The sequence below is a fragment of the Rissa tridactyla genome, chromosome 9 (assembly GCF_028500815.1).
Source record: "Rissa tridactyla isolate bRisTri1 chromosome 9, bRisTri1.patW.cur.20221130, whole genome shotgun sequence".
Taxonomy (NCBI): Eukaryota; Metazoa; Chordata; class Aves; order Charadriiformes; family Laridae; genus Rissa; species Rissa tridactyla.
Genome location: NC_071474.1, coordinates 11,964,283 through 11,985,441, shown reverse-complemented (window position 1 = coordinate 11,985,441; position 21,159 = coordinate 11,964,283). Strand labels below are relative to the sequence as shown.

General features: G+C 36.1%; 1 protein-coding gene across 2 annotated transcripts in view; it reads left to right on the top strand.

Annotated features, from left to right (window-relative positions):
• TRPM7 (transient receptor potential cation channel subfamily M member 7) overlaps positions 1-21,159 on the top strand; it is a 57,920-nt gene that overhangs the window by 32,723 nt on the left and 4,038 nt on the right. The window contains exons 13-35 of one of the 2 annotated variants that reach the window (XM_054213755.1): positions 1,217-1,270; positions 1,792-1,932; positions 2,494-2,628; positions 3,225-3,505; positions 3,992-4,220; positions 5,421-5,576; positions 5,711-5,854; positions 6,535-6,663; positions 7,319-7,603; positions 8,625-8,799; positions 9,350-9,482; positions 10,325-10,509; positions 11,201-11,333; positions 11,801-12,516; positions 14,613-14,689; positions 15,569-15,628; positions 17,059-17,140; positions 17,535-17,605; positions 18,114-18,151; positions 18,846-18,871; positions 19,936-19,986; positions 20,075-20,140; positions 20,778-21,061. In XM_054213755.1, coding sequence (XP_054069730.1) covers positions 1,217-1,270; positions 1,792-1,932; positions 2,494-2,628; positions 3,225-3,505; positions 3,992-4,220; positions 5,421-5,576; positions 5,711-5,854; positions 6,535-6,663; positions 7,319-7,603; positions 8,625-8,799; positions 9,350-9,482; positions 10,325-10,509; positions 11,201-11,333; positions 11,801-12,516; positions 14,613-14,689; positions 15,569-15,628; positions 17,059-17,140; positions 17,535-17,605; positions 18,114-18,151; positions 18,846-18,871; positions 19,936-19,986; positions 20,075-20,140; positions 20,778-21,061 — 3,651 coding nt within the window. Of the gene's footprint in view, positions 1-1,216; positions 1,271-1,791; positions 1,933-2,493; positions 2,629-3,224; positions 3,506-3,991; positions 4,221-5,420; positions 5,577-5,710; positions 5,855-6,534; positions 6,664-7,318; positions 7,604-8,624; positions 8,800-9,349; positions 9,483-10,324; positions 10,510-11,200; positions 11,334-11,800; positions 12,940-14,612; positions 14,690-15,568; positions 15,629-17,058; positions 17,141-17,534; positions 17,606-18,113; positions 18,152-18,845; positions 18,872-19,935; positions 19,987-20,074; positions 20,141-20,777; positions 21,062-21,159 lie in introns of both variants that reach the window. The other variant, XM_054213754.1, reaches the window with a different exon arrangement.

Below are 21,159 nucleotides of genomic sequence, written 5' to 3'. Positions count from 1 at the left end.
GCTGTCTGACTGCTTTGTAGTGCCACAGCTGCTTTCTGGCTCTTCAGAAATGATACCAGAAATAGTTTGCCAGGAGGATGTTCATCTGTGTCTGATGTTAGGGATAGATACCAAAGGGAAAATTGCAGCCTTGTTGTGGAACATATGAAATGTGTAAACCACAGCAGGGAAGAGAACAAGAGAAAGTCAGATGGGTGAAACCTGTGCACAAAATAAGAGGTCTATAGATAGTATTGTTAGGGCTTCATAAGATGAATTCTCTATAGCAGTTAGTATTATCATAATAGTTGTAAAAATAGTTTATTTTGTGAACCTGAATAGTTATAAATATTACTTAGAAAAATTTTGTTGCTGTAGGTGTTGATTTTAGAATTTTAAAGTAGTTTTGTATAACACTAAGTATCTAACAGGAGAAAACAAAAAACCTTCCACCAAAAAGTAGCTAATGTGAGTAGAACACAAATATGACTTAGGTTTACATTAACATTCTCGTTATCTGCTTTTGACCAAAAAAAAAAAAAAAAAAAAAAAAGAAAAAAAGGAATTCTTTAGCTCAAAGGTCTGTAAAGGAGCCCACGTGATCAGGTGTTGTTATTTGCCTTTTTTTTTAATTAACCTATTATGGTGTTGCTATTACACACTTGATGTGCTTCTGATTGAGTTCTGTATGGGAGCTAGGGTAACCATGTGTCTAAAGTATAACAGTTCATGTGCTGACAAGAAATCAGAGAAGGAAGAAAAATCCACTTCGGTAAAAGAGGGAATATTGAGATTAAAGATATGAGAAATAAGGGAACTTACTATGGATCCTGCACTACTCTAAGCATGAATATCAGTCTGTGTGTGTTTCTGTAAATTAAAATGTTTATTTGTTAAAACTTGTCTCTACAATATTATATTTTAATAATATAAAAGACCTATAATGTTGCTGTTTGCATTCTGGGGTTGTTTGTTTTTCCTTTTTGGGCAAACTATGAGTGTATTAATTATGTCACAAATTAAAACAGAAGTAAATGAAACAAAAAAGGGAATAGTCTATAGCTAATACGGTAGTTTGAAATATTTGCATGTATTTGAAGGCTACTGTTTGTTTAAAAACTAGGGTGGGTTTGTTTTTGAGCCAACATGCAAAAATACTTGGCTTCTACTGTAATCTTCTCATGTTGTTGTTGCACTCTAATTTCTCATTCCAATTTTTCCCCCCCCTCTTATAAAGAAACAAGGCCCAACTAACCCAACACTCTTCCATCTTGTTCGGGATGTCAAACAGGTATGCTGTAAATATAAAAATCTGTCAAACTAGCAGTGTTAGTTTTTTGATGATTTCTTATGTTTGACTGTCAATCTTAGGTTTATTAATTAGGCTTTATTGTAAATAATAAGTTACATCTGCAGTCATTCTGTTGTTTACAATACTTGCTGTTGTATGCTTAGCGCCCTGCTGCCAGGAAGATGTTCAACCCAACAAGTGCTGTCTTTTTCATCTTACTTGTCATTGTTCTTCTTTTGGGGGGGATTGAAAGCTGATACTCCCATCTTAAAACAGACAAAACCAGTCCCCACACCCCTCAACAGAATGAGCATCTGCCCTGCTAGGGGACATCGTACAGAAAAGAAGCTATAACCTTGCCTCTTTTGAAACTGATAAATAATGACCCATGTAGATAGGTTTTTTTAATCATGAAAGGTTTGATTTGATTTTTATTTAGAGCTGTGATGTGACATGTAGAAACTCTGTAAGCAAATTTAAGATTATAATTTGAAAAACTAAAATACCTTTTGTTTTCCTAGGGAAATCTTCCTCCAGGATATAAAATCAACCTGATTGATGTTGGGCTGGTTATCGAGTATCTGATGGGAGGAACCTATAGATGCACCTATACAAGAAAACGCTTTAGAGCTATATACAATAGTCTCAGCGGGAACAATCGGGTATGTGGCAGTTGGATACCAGGACGTACTGATTCATATGTTCTCAATTAAAAAAAAACTATGTATTTTGGAGGAAAATTGGATCCATATTGCTTTGTTCTTCTTGTCAGTGGACTGGTTCTTTTAAGGCTAGAGTAAGGCCTACGAGGGCAGCTGGTAGCTGTTTAGGGATTGAGCGCAGGTTTTGTTCTCCTGCTCCTTATTCTAGCACATCTAAATTCCTTCTCTGTTATACCCTCTTTTCCTACTCATAGAGGAAGAATGGGCACTAAACATGCAGATTCAGCAGGGCTTGGGATGCAGACATCTTAGCTTCTTGTATAGCAACAAGTGTAACTGACTACTTTGTGACTTCTTAAACAACAAAACAAACAAAAAACTTGCTAAATATCCAGTGAAAATTCTGGTTGTTGCTGTTATAGAAGTTCATCACTGTTTCAGTAGCAAAGTAACTGTTTAATTGCTAACCAAGTATTTCGCTATAAACAGATGACTTTATAATGCGTATTAGGTACGAGTAAAGAGAAAAAACCAAACCCCTTCTCCTTATTCTTGTTACAGCGATCTGGGCGAAATCCTTCAAATACTACTCCTCAGATGTGTAAAAGCCATGAGTCTTTTGGTAACAGGGCAGACAAGAAAGAAAAAATGCGCCATAATCACTTCATCAAAACAGCACAGCCATACAAACCAAAGGTACAGATGTGTGAGGGGAACGTGGTGGGGTTTATTTTAATAGTTAAGAGGGAGAACCTGGTTGAAATCCGGGTGCCACTGAAGTGTGAGTAGCAGCAGTTTTACTGACTCTGGTAAAGCTGTAATTTCAGCCTTGCTTTGTTTATAAACTGTCCGGTGTGCTTACAGGATTCTGTAAAGTGTGTTTAACTTTCTGTGTAGTACTCTTCTGGGTAAGCTTTGATACGTTAGGGAGCAAAAAGCTTATCTTTGCCACAGTTCTAGCGATGGGGGGGGGGACTCGCATGGCCTTGTAGATGGAACAAGATTTGGCCATGTATCTCCATGAATTTGCTCACTTGTATGTAGCTATTTTAGTTACTGCTTTTCTTTTGATCTATAAATCAAAGTAATTCAGTCTGCCAGTCATTAAAATGAATTGGACTTAACTGAAGTTTTTGAACAAAAGTTCCACCAGCTTTTCAAGTCTCCAGAAATTAATTTTTCTTTTTATAATTACATATAACTTGATATTGGATCACTCAGCATTTTATTTCAAGTTATCTTATGACCAAGTTTAGAGATTTTAAATGTAACTTTCTGATTTTATTTTAAAGATTGACACTGGTGGAGAAGAGGGAAAAAAGAAAAGAACCAAAGATGAAATAGTAGACATAGATGATCCTGAGACGAGACGTTTTGCTTATCCTCTCAACGAGCTGTTACTTTGGGCGGTGTTAATGAAAAGGCAGAAGATGGCCCTCTTCTTCTGGCAGCATGGGGAGGAGTCCATGGCGAAAGCCTTAGTTGCTTGCAAAGTGTATCGTTCAATGGCGTACGAAGCAAAACAAAGTGACCTTGTTGATGATACTTCAGAAGAACTGAAACAGTATTCCAAGTAAATTGCGTTTATATAGTTAATGATCTTTTCTTGAAATTTACAATAAAAGTAGTGGGCTATATATATGAACAAAACCCAAATTGTTCTGGTAGCACACTTGAAGACAGTTCCTTTTTGCAAAAAGGATTAAATGGCACTGTAGTAGAAGTTTTGTGTTAGATATTGCTCTCTATTGAGAAGTGTTACAAGTTGTGATTTATAGTTAAATTAAAATGACACTGAATGTGCCCTTTACTTACTTCCATGTAATTTTCATGCATGTTTTAACAGCTGTTTGTAGCCTGCATATGTTCTTAATAGAAGTCGCAGATTCACATGTTGTAGTTACAAATTACTATACAGTACGGCTGTACAGAAGGGACAGGTAATAGTCCCTTCAAGTTGTGCTACTGGGAATTTGATTGTACATGAAAATTTGACCCAAAATCAAGGTTATTTTCTGTAGATACTAAATTTTGTTTTATTGCTTTTTCTTCATTCTAGCGAGTTTGGTCAACTGGCAGTTGAACTGTTAGAACAGTCCTTCCGACAAGATGAAACTATGGCAATGAAATTACTAACCTATGAACTTAAAAACTGGAGCAACTCAACTTGTCTGAAGCTAGCAGTGTCATCAAGGCTTCGTCCATTTGTAGCACATACTTGTACGCAGATGTTGTTATCAGATATGTGGATGGGAAGGCTGAACATGAGGAAGAATTCATGGTACAAAGTAAGCATTGTTGCAGTCCATTGGTGTAAAAAGGATCAGCAGAATTTATGTTTAAATGGAAGGAAAACATGTGTTTAAATGCTGTTAGTATAAAACTTTCACAACTATAACTTATGTTAATAAATCCTGTAAAACAGTCTCCTATAATACAATCAAAACTGGAAGTATTTATTGATAACTATTCTTTTGACACTCTATTATCTTTTCAAATAAGGTACAGAAATGTAGAAGGCAAAAACCAGGCAAGTAGCCTTTCATCAGAGGCTTAAAGAGATCACGTGAATACTAATTACTACTAAAAACATAGCGGTAAAAAACTTTAACAGACAGAAAACCTGCTGTAAGAATATAATTCCATGCATTTCGGCTTTTTACAGGCAGCACTTAAGACATGATGTAGAAAAGCTTTGTGTATATCCTATTTTGGAGGAAGAAACTGAGCAAAAGGAGGGCACAGAATGAAACAAGTGAAACAAATCGGGGATAGGTTTTCCAATGGTGCCCTATGTGATATAGATCAATTGCACCAAAATTGCATGTTTCTTTGAGATGGTGTACAAAAACCTACTCGCTGCTAGGGATATAATGAAGTAAAACTTTCCTACAAAATATCTACAAGCATCATTTAACTTGTGACCTACTAAATCCTCTTTGATAACTGATTAACCATTTTCTTGCTTGCTATGTAACAGGCTAATGACAATAAATGGCTTTCTCTTATTCTCTTCATCCATACCTTAGCTCATTTTTCTACCATAAGTTGAAAAAATCCCCAAAACAAATAGAACACCTCCCCACCTTGCAAAAAACCAAAACCACAACCTCGACTTGTGTATGCTTTTTAAATACACTTTGACAGCACACAGTTCCAGAGTGAAGAACAGAGTGTAAACAGAACATCTCTGGATCTTCAGGCTTGGAGTACATTCTTTCTAGTGACTTTCAGTTTTGGAATTTGTTAATTCTTCCCCTTACCTATATCTTGAAGTCGAGGAACACTCTGTATATGTGGTCTTAGCCTCTTCAGTGTGTGTGTAAGTAATAACAACTAATTATTTTCTACTTTTTTTTTTTTTCCTGAATAACAAGCAAGTTATGGAATTTGGATAATATATTTTCAGGGGATTTTCTGTGTGTTGGTGTATTCTGATACTTTAATGTAGCTGTGAACTATTTGCACTTAGTCTTCATCTTTTCCAGGTGATACTGAGTATTTTACTCCCTCCTGCTATACTGCTTTTGGAATATAAGACCAAGGCTGAAATGTCACATATTCCTCAATCTCAAGATGCACATCAAATGGCAATGGATGACAGTGAAAACAACTTCCAGAATGCAGCAGATGAAATACCCATGGTAATGTGGGGCGGGGGAGATACTAAAAACGGTTTCTAACTGTCCTGTACATTTTTGAATTAACGCAAGAGTTTAAGTGAGTGTCTAAAAAGTGTGTATTTCTGTATGTGAAGTTAACAGTCCTTTCATTTTAGGAGGTGTTTAAAGAAGTAAGGATCTTGGACACTACTTCAGAAAAGCAAGATATGGAGACTCCAGCAAAACCTAAAAGACTTCCAATTACACAGAAATTTTATGCATTTTACCATGCACCAATTGTGAAGTTTTGGTTTAATACGGTGAGTTGTCTTCTGTGCAATGTGTCTTTTATTTGGAAATCAAATGCGGATTTTTGGGTTCTTTTCCCAACATGTAGCTCTGTGACCTGAATCAAAGTTTAGGCACTTCTTAAAAAACAAACAAAAAACCGTTACCTTGCTAAGCTGGAAATGAGAAGTACTTGATTTTGAAAAACTGCATATGCACATGCAGTGCTTTATGGTTTGTTTGGTTTGGTTTTTGTTTTTTTTTAAATTCATGATGTTGTCTTTGAGAAATATTTTTTTTTTTTTTTTTTTTTAAAGCTAAGAGAGTAATTAGCATGAACATTTTTATTCTGGCCTGAGTAATTAATTTCATCAGTTACTAGCAGGAATTCTATAATAATTTATTAGGCTAAAGTGTTCATGCACAGTTTTGTTTCAATTACTGTAATAGAAACTCTAAAATTTGCATTAAAGGAAAAATAGCTGTAGTAAGAACAAAGGTTTGCTAATAATAATAGCTTATTACAGCTATTTTTCCTTTTCTAAGAAGAAAATGTATCCCCTTATAAATAATAAATTGTCTGCTTAACAGGGTAAATATAGTACGGTAATTCTACTTGGACCTTTTATTGTATACCACATCAAAAGATTGTATGCACATCTATAAAGAACCCTTCAGTAATTATATGTATAATTTTCATTACTTTTTTTAGTTGGCGTATTTAGGATTCCTTATGCTCTACACATTTGTGGTTCTTGTAAAAATGGAAGAATTGCCATCCGTTCAAGAGTGGATTGTTATTGCTTACATTTTCACGTCAGCAATTGAGAAAATTCGTGAGGTATGCCTGGAACAATCTGTGATTTTAGTATTTTGTCAATTAAAACAGTATGCTTTAAGCTGTGTTTATAAACAAGAGAAACAAAGAAACTTCAGGCATCCTTTCTACAGGTTGTAATGGAAACAACCTTACTTTTCTGAAGGGTGAAATGTGTATTTTATTTATTGGCGTCAGTCAAACTCTACCGCTATGCTGTAACTGAGATGACAAAACAAAAAAAGCTTTATCGAGACAGGATAGCTATCACAACACTGCTGGTCAGTAAAAGACTTTTGAGAAGTTCTATAAGAATTTTTAAATCAGAGAAAGTTAGTTCATTAACCTGGTACCTCAGGGCTAACTGAAGGGCAGAAAGTAGGGCTCATTTTTGTAACAATAACTGCCTCAAAAGAAAAAAAACCACAACCAAACACCAAAAAAACCCACAAAACTCCTTCATAAGTTGTTCCAAGAGATAGAGACATATGCCCTCCTTGTTGCGAAGCTGACACAGTTAAACAGTTAAACACTGTTTTTGATTCCTTAGGGTAAAACAATTATCCATTTGAATATATATTTTATTTTTGCAAGTATAAAAATGTTACGGATTCATATATTTCAGTGTTTGTCTGTGTGCAATGAATGTGAGCAGATCTGACTTCTATTTTTCTTGCAGATTTTTATGTCAGAGGCTGGGAAGATTAATCAGAAGATTAAAGTGTGGTTCAGTGATTACTTCAATATCAGTGACACAGTTGCCATTGTCACTTTCTTCATTGGGTTTGCATTAAGATTTGGAGCAAAGGGCAATTTTGGTGAAAACACTTACAGAGAAAATTACGTCTTTGTTGCTGGAAGAATAACATACTGTCTCAATATAATTTTTTGGTATGTGCGATTACTGGATTTTCTAGCTGTAAATCAACAGGCTGGTCCTTACGTTATGATGATTGGAAAAATGGTAAGTACTACTTTTGTTACTGGGTTCCCCCCGCCCCAATGTAATATGTCAACAACTTGGTATGCAGAATTAGCTAGCTGGAATATAACTTAATGCATTTCAAAACAAGCACTAATTAGAAGCCTTCCTTTATTATGGAGCTTTCTCTGTCACATATCCATAAAAAGCTGGCAAGTCTTCCTTCTCTGGTCTGTTTTTCTCTTAGATGTCAGAGTCTTGAATGAATGTGATGATGCTTTCTTCTTGATTCATCTAGCATTGCTTCCCTTTTGGGTCTGAGATTTATTTATAGCCTTTGTTTTCTTGCCTTTGCACTCCTAGTGCAAGACTTAACTTGTTTTGTGTCCTAAAGCACCTTTGTATTTTGTGCAGTGGAAAACTAGGAACAGATTGTGGCTCTGTTCTTGTCTTTTCACACAAAAAATATTCAAATTATTTAAATTTTAAAATAAATAACTTAGCTTTACTGTTAGTGAGCTAGTATAAATGTTAAAGATTTTAAGGCTTGAGAACTGTATATACAAACGTGGAAGGGGTGTTTGTTTTTCTTCCCCCTATAAAATGGTTCCTACAAAGTTGAACCTTGTCATTCCTTAAAAAGAGGGCATCAAGTTGCTCATTTCTCACTTTGATTTCTTGCAAGAGGCATAGGTTCTGTGTTTCGGCCCTTGGAAAACTACCTCTGCATTCTGTGCAGCTATTGAGTGCATTTAGGAAGGAATGTTTCTCTATCAGCTGCTACTCATCCACATAATAGGTATTAAAGTTACAAAGGAAATACTCTCAGTTGCCTTTTGCTGGGCATACTGAATATGCTTTAAGAAAGGACAAGAAAAAAACAAATTTTTTTACGGGCTTTGTTATTTAACAAAATTTTCTGACTGAAATATAAGTGTCTTAGACTCTTTTTCTTATATGATACATAGAATTCATCAAGGTTACACTGTCATTGTAAAAGTTTTTAAAGTTGTGAAATCATAAATATGATCTTAAAGGCTAACTGCCTTTTTTGTGTTAATAGGTGGCCAACATGTTTTACATTGTGGTGATTATGGCACTTGTACTACTTAGTTTCGGTGTTCCCAGGAAGGCAATACTGTACCCTGATGAGGCACCGTCTTGGACTCTTGCTAGAGATATTGTGTTTCATCCATACTGGATGATTTTTGGTGAAGTGTATGCCTATGAAATTGATGGTAAGACACAGCAATTTTGAAGCAAGTAAGATGAAAACTTACTCTGATAAGATCTTCTCAAGGTCTTATGAAATTCTAATTTTATGAAATGCCTAGTATTGTTGACATTGATTGCATTCATTGGATTGTCTCCTCTTTGTGGGTTGCAGCTGTATAACTTCTTGGTTTGACCTTTTCATTATTCTTTATAAAGCTTGAATGGCTTAGAATGAAAACTCTACTTAATCACAATTTCTCACAAGGCTATTCCTAGCAAGATTTTGGAATTTTCCCCCACAGCTATCATGCCAAAATTTTGGCTGTGGTGGTTTATTATGCTATTTTTTAACCCGATAATATGATTATACCATAGGACTAACCAGAAACTTTGTCTCCTGTATTTTTCTACCATATTCATAAATGTATGGAGACATTTTGAATTGCAGCACCAGTGAATGATAGTTGGTTGTTGCAGTCTTTATAAGTGATCTTCTTTTTCCCCTATATATACCTGCTGGGAGTTTTAAAGGTTGTATGTTTTTTCTGTGTGTCTTTTTTTTTCCCAACACAGTATGTGCAAATAACTCTGATGAAAAAGTTGCTCATCTCTGTGGCCCGGGAACATGGTTGACCCCGTTTCTTCAAGCTGTCTACCTCTTTGTACAGTACATAATTATGGTTAATCTCCTTATTGCATTTTTCAAGTAAGTATATGGATGATTGTTAATTTTTGCTAATCCTTTGGTAAGTTTCTATTTCACTGCAATAAAATGACAAGATAAGAAGAACTGTTGCCAGTTCAAAGCAATTCTGTTTGCTGGAAGTATTTTCAGGTTCTAAGGCTGGTTTTTGTCTCCTCCTCACTTCAAGCCTGTGACTAAGTAGGGAAGTGTGTTATGTGACTGGTATGGGTCACGTCTACGAGGCCAGGGAAATCAGAAGTTTAAGAGAATTTGAAAGTATTATGTAACTTCTCTTTGTGAGAAAACAAACAAAAATATTTCTGGATCTGTATATTGACTGTTGTTTCTAAATTCATTTAAGATTCTCTAGTTTGGTGAGTTGAATTGTAGTAAACTTTCTTTTACAGTTCTCCGCAAGTGTTTGATTTATGGGAGTAAGCAGCTCACTAACACTGAAGAGTGGCAGACTGCAGAATTAACGTGGTCTGATATAAAAATCTGGGTTTAGTTAGAAGTAATTTTTGTTTGGCAAACTTGAAATTTGATCTCAGTGTAATTTATTTCTGAGGAAAGGTACTGAGATATTATCAGATGAGAGAGGTTTTTTTTAACTATCTCCTTGCTTTGGATCACGGTGTTTTCTTGAATGTGTTTCCAACTTCCATTAAAATAACTTTGCTGTAAAAGATGAGTATGTGCTTTTGTCTCTTACTTAACTAGCTTCAGAATTCAAAATTGTTATCAAAGTGTTTAAAAAAAACAACCCTGAAACAAATAAAAAACCCAAAGACCAACACCCCACCTCCCACCATCCCAAACCAAAACCCATCATAATCTGTTAATGCTTTTCTGTTCCCTTTCAGCAACGTGTATTTACAAGTCAAGGCAATTTCAAACATTGTGTGGAAGTATCAGCGCTATCATTTCATTATGGCCTACCATGAAAAACCTGTTCTGCCTCCACCACTTATTATTCTTAGCCACATGGCTTCCCTGTTCTGTTGTATATGTAAAAGAAGAAAGACAGACAAGACTTCGGATGGGCCAAGTATGAACAGTTATTACCCAAAAAAAAATTCAGTAACTTTTTTGAAATTTTTTTTTATATAATTAAAATAAACTGTCAGAAAAATGGGTTCTTGGCTATAACGTATATTTTCAAGAAAGCTGAAGTAGGTCTTAATTTTCCATGGTTTTAATGTTGAGTAAGACTTGAATTCTATTCAAAGTCGCAGTGTTTTTATGAAGGATATAATGTGCAGCCCCTAGAAATCTCCAGTCAAACTGACTTATGACAAAAACAAACAAAAAAACAAGATTAGATTTCCTCTTAGTGTTAATGGGGGAAGAATTTGTTTTGCTTTCTGTAAAACTTCTGTTCTTATTGGAAACCCTTTGAAAATTTAAAAAGTAAAAAAAAATAAATAATATTCTACAGATGATAAAATCCAGCTAAGGAATCTGGCTTCTGCCTCAAAGAAAAAGGGAGCATAAGGAATGATAATATGTGCACAGATCCTCTTAGAATTACTATTTTGATTTTTATATTAGCCGAAATCTTTGACCTTGAACTTTTTTCTAGTAAGGAGAGAGGAAGGGTCCTAGGTGGCACTGTAGGGGTTTTGTTGGGTTTTGTTTTGGTTTTTTTAACACTCTTTGTAAAGTTGTGGCTATTAGTTTCCAGCACCTGTACTACTTCACTGCATATGCATCATCTTAACTGTTTAATCTCTCTTTAGAACTCTTCCTGACAGAAGAAGATCAAAAGAAACTTCATGATTTTGAAGAGCTGTGTGTTGAGATGTATTTCAATGAAAAGGATGATAAATTTCATTCTGGAAGTGAGGAGAGGATTCGAGTCACATTTGAACGGTAGAGTATTTACAAATAAAATTTCTGAATAGAGAAGCTTAGAACTTTTGCAGGTTTTGAAATGTGCTTTAAGGGGGGTAAAATGCAGCTCAAGAAAATAAGTATGCAATCTTTAGATGACGTCTTTCCATTGCTGTGTAGAAACTAATAACGTGATTGACGCTCCCTGATCTGTAGCAGCACTCAGTAAGCTGAGGCAATTGTATTATTTAGTTTCTCATGATGTTTTAATAAACAGATATATTTGAAAAAGTGCTGTAGGCCCTTTATTGATGTGTATGTTAATTCCGTGATTCAGAAGTGTGTACAAATGTTGTTTTACAAGACAGTCCAACACTAATAGTGTATACCATCTTGAAATTTCAGAGGTTTTTTCCTTTAACGGGCAGAAAGAGTTGCAAAGATGTTTCTTTTGCATATTGAGAAAAATACCTTTCATAGCTACTTCATAATTTGATTTTTCTTAGGGTGGAACAAATGTGCATTCAGATAAAGGAAGTTGGTGATCGTGTCAACTACATAAAACGGTCATTACAGTCTTTAGATTCACAGATTGGCCACCTACAGGATCTCTCTGCTCTAACTGTGGATACTCTGAAAACACTGACGGCACAGAAAGCTTCAGAAGCCAGCAAGGTGCATAACGAAATCACACGGGAATTGAGCATTTCAAAACATTTGGCACAAAACCTCATTGAGGATGGCTCTCTAAGATCTTCTGTGTGGAAAAAGCACAGCATTGGAAACGTCTTCGGTTCTTTTCCTCAAGGAGGCCTTGAAAGTAATAATGCTTTACTGTGTAACATTTCTATACGTGATGAAAAAGAAGTCCAACATAAGACGATTGGTCAGGAGTTAGCACCAGTTCCCCGAAGAGAAGAAATAAACTTCCAAGAGGCAGGTTCCTCAGGCAGTGCCTTATTTTCAAATGCTGTTTCCCCTCCAGAACTTCGCCAACGAATACAGGCTGTGGAGATCTCAAAATCTGTTAGTAAAAGTAAGAAATTAGGCAATTCATCCAACAGCATGCCACATGTAACATCCCCAACAGCTAAATTTTTTGTTAGCACTCCATCTCGGCCCAGTTGCAAAGGTCAGCTGGATTCTTCAGCAAAGCATGAAGAGACTGGTTTCTCTAAGGCTACAGAAGGAGATAATAATGTAGAATTTGGTGCATTTGTGGGTAAGTATAACAAAGTAGATTCTGAATGTCCTGAAGTCGTTATTAGCTGCTCTTATCCTCTTGCTTCTGGCTCTGCTTGCCTTGCTTTCACCCAACCTTGTGTTGAAAATGGAGGATACATTAATTGTGGTTTTATTCATGATGAGAGTGACACTAATGATAACTACAGCTGCAGAGTTGACAAATGTGATCACCAGTCCTCTGTCAACTTACCGAAGAACAACCCCCAAACGAAGTTCTCTTTGTCAACTGGCGACTTGATGTCAACAGTCAACTGTGTCGGCACACATGGAAAATTGAATATTAAAGATGAACTTTCCAAAAGTCAGCATGTCCATGCAATGGAACTACAAAACCGAGATTTATGTTCTAACATCCTTATGGGACTACTTCATAAACTGTGGACCAAATCTAAGCCACAAGGTTTGACTTATCAAGAATTGTATGGTATTTTGGGTGTATTCCGGTTGCAGGTGACTTTATTCTACCATTTTGCTCTGCTTTGTTTTGCTTTTAACATCTCTAATTTTCCTATTTTGCTTGAATTTTTTTTTTTACTTAAATTATCATTTCTTTATAATTCTGTCACATAGACAATATTTTTGTGAAAAACATTAGCCAGTTGTTGAGTGTAGCAGTTTTGTGCAATTAGCAGCTCTACAACTTGGTATGGGCATTGTAGACAAACTTTTCGTGACTCATTATAAAGCTCCTACCTTCTTATTGCATAAATTAAAAATATTGTCTATTTCTTGACGTAATTACAGAAGTCTTCTTAGGCTGATGGAATCCTGGACAAATATCTTTTTGGTATCTGTGTTAAGCTGAGGGATCCTCCTATACTATGTTTCTAAACACTGTTATAACTGGGATCTTCCACTGTTGCCTAGGCTAACGTATCTTTTGGCAGTCATTTTGGAAGCTTCCAAAGTCCTTTTATTAAGTTCAGCATTATACCTCCCCTCAAGTTTTGCTTAACAGCAAAAAGGTGCACGTTTTTGGTTGGAGTGACCTACATATTTGAACAGCAAAACAGTGGCAGATTCGTTGCAAAACACAGGTGTGGGTTTACTAACTGATTTCTGTAAAGTAGATAGTGGTTTAAGAACGCTTAATTTATAGCAGATCACAATCTGGAATTGTCAGGTTGCCTGCAGAGGTCTTGCCTTGCCCTAGTTTTTCAGGGATGTTGCAGTGTTTTCCAGAGGTTTGTTGAGGATGTAAAAATTTAAATCTTTATATGAGAGTTTATTCTACTGGTGTGAAACATGGAGTTCTAAGAAGTTACCTACATGCACTAGGATTTTTAGATTTGTGTATGCATAGAAAGAGTATCTACACGTTTGTACACTCACTAGCTATTTGTTTGTAATTTCCTCATGGTTTAAAAAAAGAAAAAAAATTTTAAATTCAGAAAGCAAGACTAAACAGAAATAATGGACAGCGATTGTATAACTCTAATCTTTAAATGTACTTCACCACTAATAACTTTGAATACTAACTATACTTATTTTACTGGAGCCAAATTTTTAGTGTATGTTCCTCTGACATCTCTAGCATTTAGAACATACTCTTCATTCTTACTGTCCGCATTTTATAAAACTTGAGATACAGTGCAGCTTTCCATTGCGAAGCCAAGTAGATTTTCATTCATCATACAGCCACACACTTGGTAAAAATCTGAAAAGTATTTCTTGCAACTGGGAGGATGAAGGGTATATTGTAAAAGCTATCTCAAAAAAACTGTCTGCTTTTCCTTCATTTGTCATACGTACATAAAAATATTGTAATTCAGACTGCCCTGTTCCTTTCATGTGAGGAGGATATGCTTGAGCAAAATTTTAAAATGTTAGTTTTACTCTTTGAATTGTGGTAATCCATGCCTTAATGTGGGAAAAGCAGTAGTTTCATATTAATATTTTGTTATGGTGATTTTTACTTTTGTGTGTTTGGAAAGTCTTGCCTAGTGTAAACAGGCACACAGAACTTAGATGGTTTGTAACCCTTTGCCGTGGTGATGCAAACTATTGGCATGGTCAGAACATCGGAGGTTGCCTTTGATTTTGAATACTGTTTTTCAATTCACTGTGTCAAAGGTCACAGAGACAGCATGGAGTTACAGCGGTTTAAAGAGTCAGCAAGCAAAATGAAAGAAAGAAGTGCTGATATTGAGGTAAGCTTGAAAGACTTTATCAAACGTGTTAATGGGGATAATTGGGGTTTTTTTTCGAGCTGTAGCTTCACGATATGTTTTGAAAAAGTCTAGGAGCAAATATCATCAAAGAACTTGCAAAATGCAGCCTGTAAGGAATGTGTATCTGTTTTATGGTTTAAAAAAAAAATCTTGTGACAAATCATGCAACCTTAACTATACATCAAGTACTGTTGTTTCATAATATGATACTAATGAAATACGAAATGAGATCTGAGGCTGGGAAAGATGAGATGACTACAACTGTGAATTAAGATAAAATTATGTATCCCATATAACTAGTGTTTAATTAAATGTTTAATACTCATAAATCTCAAGGTCAGCATTTAGGAAGATTTTAGTAATTTATATATTTATATGAGCAAGATGATAGTGTATATGACTTTAAAAAGTGACAAAAATTATTCATTATGCTTCCAAGAAGAGAAAGGCTTTCTAATAAACATGGCATAAACTAAAATGTTCAATAATTTCAATTTTTGTAAAGAATAAAAAAATAACTAAATGGAAAGTGATTAATTAAAACAAACCTGTCCTCCAAGTGCTATAGAGTGTGTGTGTGTATATATATATATATATGTAAAGCTAGTTTTCTCACTCTAGCTGTTAAGTTAGTAAATAAAAGTTACCATTTGCAGTTACCCCTCATTCAGGGGAAAATCTATTGACTTGAGAATTGCATTGTGACCATTTGCAATGTCAGTGTTCTGCTGAGCTGCTCCTGCTGGACCTTCTGATAAGTATAATGTGTGACCAAAAAGCTTTTTGTGTGTGTGTGTACATTTGGCATGGTTTTTTTGGTAATGTTTACAACTTGCTTTGTTTTTTTTTTTTTTATAGGAGCAACAGGAAGACTTCAAAAAAGCTATATTGGAGGGCATAGAGACAACCAGGCTTCAAGTAAGTAAAGAAGATTTCCATTTATGAGGCATTATTTTTACCAGATACTGAATATATTCTTTGTAGCAAAGACAGGGAATTCAATTTTCTTATGTCATTATCCATAAGTAAACCCTGGTCATGATTTTAAAAAAAGAAAAGAAGAAAAAAAAAAAGTCATAGTTGAACTTTTGTACAAATACAGCTGGATGTCTCCTTGACATGGGTCTAAATAGTTCCAGCATTTGGTACTATGGGGATGCAAACTCCAGTAGCATGTCCAGACAGTACCACTGTTCTTTAGCTGTTAGTAATAACAGTTGTCCCGTCTTAACTGGTGGGACTGGTTTGATTCTTACCTTTCATGTAGGCCCTACAAGTTATTGATTGGAAGATGCTGAAGAGGTATGCTGAATACTGAAATGTATATAGACCTAAAAATGGGTCTTCAGAAGACACTTTCAGCAGGTGCATTCTCTGTGTTGCATTCCAGTGAAGCATTTTTATTTAGGGGATGTAAAGAAATATATACATACTTATATAAACACACATTTTGGACATGCATATGTACACACACACACACGCTTGCGTGTATGTGTTTAGGTGTCCGGGGGGAGGTATATTCCTTAAGCGAGAAGGATGAAAAACACGGGTAACAATTTCCTAACTGTTACAAATCTTGGAATCAAAGCAGGGCGTAGCATTTCAAGTTCTAGTTTTTTATTCTTCAAAAATCTTGAATTCAGGTAACATTTTATTCAGGTAACCATTGGAATTAATAGGCTGGTTGTGAGGAATGTTCCAGCCCTATGCCAGTCTACACGTAGTTCTAGTTTGTGATGAAACTGCCTTTCTCCTTTTTTGCAAAGGAATACTTTGTTGTGAAAAGCTGACCCCCTCAGCTGATGTTCAGAAAGTATGTAATTATTATTAAGGAATAAGTCCATGAGGAAATTCAGTTCATAAACTGTAGGGTTTTATGTGGCAAGACTTCTCTAGTTTTTGTTGCTGTTTTTGATGGGTTCAAACTGAACTTTAGTTTGTGCCAGAGCCAAGCTTGTAAATGAGACTTGATAGTTAACAAAGGCATGTGACAGAATAGCTGAACTTGGTGCTTGTGGAAATGCAGTGTAATATACGGTTCTGTAGTTGTATCTTATTGTAATGTTCTCTTTAAAATAATTGTTTCAGTATGGGTCAGTAGTCTTAACGTGCATCTGAAATTGTTAGAGCTGATGGTTACTATGAAGAGCATATTTACTGAATTATGCACTCAACTTGTACATTTTTGTGCAGCAAGGTATTTGAGGTACGTCCAAGAAAAAAAAAAAAGATGACTCCTAGATAGTCCTAGAAAAGAAAACTAGGCAGACTGTGTGCCAAAATAGTACAGTTGAAAACAATGATAGTGATGACTAATGATTTGTGGTTTGTGGTTTTTTTGTGTGTAGGGTCTTCAAACTGACAGTGGTCTAAGACAATCTAGTTCTTGCGGTGGGTTTACTGATCCTCTGGCAGTCCATTCAGAACAATGTAAGTGTGTCGTCTTTTCAGGTGACCTAATTTTAGCTCTAAATTATATTGATAATGCATATTCTGAGAAGATAAAAAGGAAACACAAGAAGTTAAGGCATCTTGAAATATTTTGATGATTGGTCCTGCTTGAATCTGTTCCTGTGTCTCATTGTGGTTCTTCTAGGCATGCCAGCTTGATTCTGCTACCTTGCATTTGCCACAGATAGCTAGAGCCATAAAAAGCTAAGTGTTCTGGTCAGGACTGTGCTGGAATCTTGTAAAGATCAGATAGGTGTGGATCAGGCCTTTTTTATGAGCCACAGTAAGCTGCCTAGTTGCTCACTCTGTTAGAAGATAAGCAACAGCGACACACAGCATTCCTTGTCCAGTTATGAATCTCTTTCATTCGTAGTATACAGCAAGAGTAGAAGACCATCGAGTGAAGACACTCAGCAAGTAGACTCTAAAGCAGCCTTACTGACGGTTTGTATCCTCCTTTTTTGTTGTTGTTAAGCAGCACTAGACACTGAACAAATAAAGGAGATAAAACTGATTGTGTAAAGAATAATACTGATTTGTGGACTCATTTGTTCAAGGTGGGAACAGAAGGGAACTGTTTTGACTGAGGGAAGAAGTTGTGCATGTTCTCTACTACATATTGTGCATATTCTCACTGTGAAAACACATGCTGCTTCCTGTTTATGGAAAAAACCACGACTTTTTGTTTAAGAAAATAATTATTTATATAATCCATAAAACAGTAGTGAATAATACAGCCTTATCTATTCTTTTAACTGTAGTTCCCATTCCTCAGTTGTATTTGAGTCTTTCCATTCAACTACAGTTCAGTACAGCCTGGTGAAATATTTCCGATAAACAGGCTGTGCTGCAAGATCTTAAAATAAGTTACCACCCCACCTCCAATTAAATATCCGACGTTTTCCTTACAAAACTGAAACCTTCTTTGTATTTCCTCTCTTTTATTTTAAAGGATTGGTTGCAAGGTCGACCTTCAAATAGTAGTCAAATGTAAGTAAGCTTTCTACCAATGGTGCAATTTTATTACTCTGATTTGGTTTTCTTTTTGGTTGTTGTCTTTGGCTCTAGTGGTATTTGGTGGTGTTTCATGAAAAAACAAGGTTTAAGGGGTTTTTTTCTAATAAATAACTGAATGTGTTCGCTGGAATGCTTTGACAGCTTCTATTTAGATTAATGGGGTCACATGTCAGAGGGCAAAACATGTCCTTAAATGAAAATGACTGTGTCGACACTTATTAAGGAGCTAGCTTCCTGGTAAACGTCTTTTCCCAACCTTTCAAACTGTGAACCTTCTCTGAAACTGTGCAGGCGTTGCTCTTGTTAACAATTATCCCCTAAGTTAACTGTTAAAGTCATTACCTTATTAATCTGATAACACAAGGGCAAGCTGTTGTGAACAAGATTTAATTAAAGCGCCTCTGTGGGAATGAGCTCTTGTGATGCAAACTCTACATAAAGTTGTGCGTGACTTGGTTGTATTTAAAGTATAGTTCTAAAAACATGAGATTACTTAACAGCCTTCCATTAGTGTTTTGTAATTAAGAAACCAGTACTGCCCTTGAAAAATAGGATAAAAGCACTACCATGAGGTTAACAAGGTGACCTTAGGATGACGTGTCAAAATTGGTGAATGCAAAGTAAGTTTTTCAGAAGCAATAACTGTTGGTTTTGTGGCATTTCACAGGCCATCTGAAGAAGATACATTGAATGGTAAGTTTGTTTCTGCTGTAAACAAGCTGGGAACTTTACATATAAGCAACTGTTTGGGTCTTGTATGAGAATGTATTTAACTACTGATAACGTTTGAACTTAATGGACCCATAATAGTGTGAGTTTGGTTTTGTTTTTTAAATAAATAGCTTAGTATCGCGGAATCACGGAATTTCAGAGTTGGAAGGGACCTCTAGAGATCATCTAGTCCAACTCCCCTGCTAAAGCAGGATTGCCCAGAGCACATTACTCAGGACTGCATCCAGGCAGGTCTTGAAAGTCTCCAGAGAGGGGGACTCCACAGCCTCCCTGGGCAGCCTGTTCCTGTGCTCTGTCACCCTCACCGTAAAGAAGTTTTTCCTCGTATTTGATCGGAACTTCCTATGTTCCAGCTTGTGCCTGTTACCCCTCGTCCTCTTACTGGGAACCACTGAAAAGAGTCTGGCTCCATCCTCCTTAAACCCACCCTTTAGATACTTGTAAACATTAAATAAGGTCTCCCCTCAGCCTTCTCTTCTCCAGGGTAAAGACTCCCAGCTCTCTCAGCCTTTCCTCATAAGGGAGGTGCTCCAATCCCTCAGTCATCTTTGTTGCCCTATGCTGGACTCTCTCCAGTAGTTCCCTGTCTCTCTTGAACTGCAGAGCCCAGAACTAGGCACAGTACTCCAATTGTGGCCTCACCAGTGCAGAGTAGAGGGGGAGAATGACCTCCCTTGACCTGCTGGCCACGTTCTTCCCTATGCAGCCCAGAATTCCATTGGTCTTCTTGGCGACAAGGACACATTGCTTGCTCATGGATAATTTACTGTCTACCAAGACCCCCAGACCCTTTTCTTCAGAACTGCTTTCCAGCAGGTCCACCCCTAGCCTATATTATTCAGCACTACAATTTTTAATTTTTTTCCCCCATGAGGTAATAAAGAGCTAAGCATGATATTTAATTTTCTGCACAGCAAATCTTTTTCAAACTCTAGTTGCTTGACAAGTGTTCTTTGCATGTGGTAATTTAATACACAATACAGGTAGCAGGCAGTATCTTTTTTTTTTTTTTTTTTTTTCCCTAGGCATTGCTTCTCCTTTCAAGCCTATCATGGATATCAATTACTATTACTCAGGTCAGTCCCTCTTATGAACTAATGTTCATGTTTTTAATTACACTTATTAGATCCTTGATCTTTAACAAATGCTGTAATTTTTCTCTAGCTGTAGAAAGAAATAACTTGATGAGATTATCACAGAGCATTCCATTTACTCCTGTGCCTCCAAGAGGTAAGAATTGTACTTCTTGTTGCTGGTTCGCTATGGTCTTTTGGGGAAGAAAACGAAAGTAAAACTCTGCACAGATTCTTTCTAATACAGAATGGTCAAGATGAACTTCACACATTCTCACAGCAGGTGTGAAACTAAACTTTTAGTGAAATAAAAGAAGTCTAGAGTCTGTCTTGCAACACTCAAAAACATAAATGAGTATGACACCTTTTCTAGGGCAGCTCACTTGATTATGAAATCTGGGTTTAATTGTAGTTGTCATCACAAATGGTGATACAGGGATGATAGTGTTGTACTAACACTTTTTATAACAAACTATTCTGGAAGGATTCCTTTAAGTTGTCTTGACTCGTACAAAGTTCAAACACATATTTATTCAATGTTCTTAATGCTGTTTGAACAGTGTCATTAATAGTACTAATTAGGAGGACAATACTGCTGTACTATGCTGCTGCTGCATGAAAGAGGTTGGAAAGGAATTCCCACTGGATAGTTTATATTTTTTTGTTAATTCAGGATATTAGTAACAATTTAATATTGCAGCATGTTGAAATCTAAGAAACTGTAGGTTTTCAGTGCTTTTAATTTTAAACTTGGAAGATTAAGTGCAGTAATTGCTTTTTATGTTGTAATGTAGGTGAACCAGTCACTGTGTATCGCCTCGAAGAAAGTTCTCCCAGCATCTTGAACAACAGCATGTCTTCCTGGTCACAACTAGGACTCTGTGCTAAAATTGAATTTTTAAGTAAAGAGGAGATGGGAGGAGGTTTACGTCGAGCTCTTAAAGTAGTATGCACGTGGTCAGAACATGATATCCTGAAATCAGGACATCTTTATATCATCAAGTCTTTTCTTCCTGAAGTTGTGAATACTTGGTCAAGCATATATAAGGAGGACACTGTGTTACACTTGTGCCTGAGAGTAAGTTTTATCCTTGTCAATTATTAAACACAGACAGGCATTCTATGTTGAACAGGATTCCTCCCAACCCCCCAAAAACCCCCACCTAGTATATACTT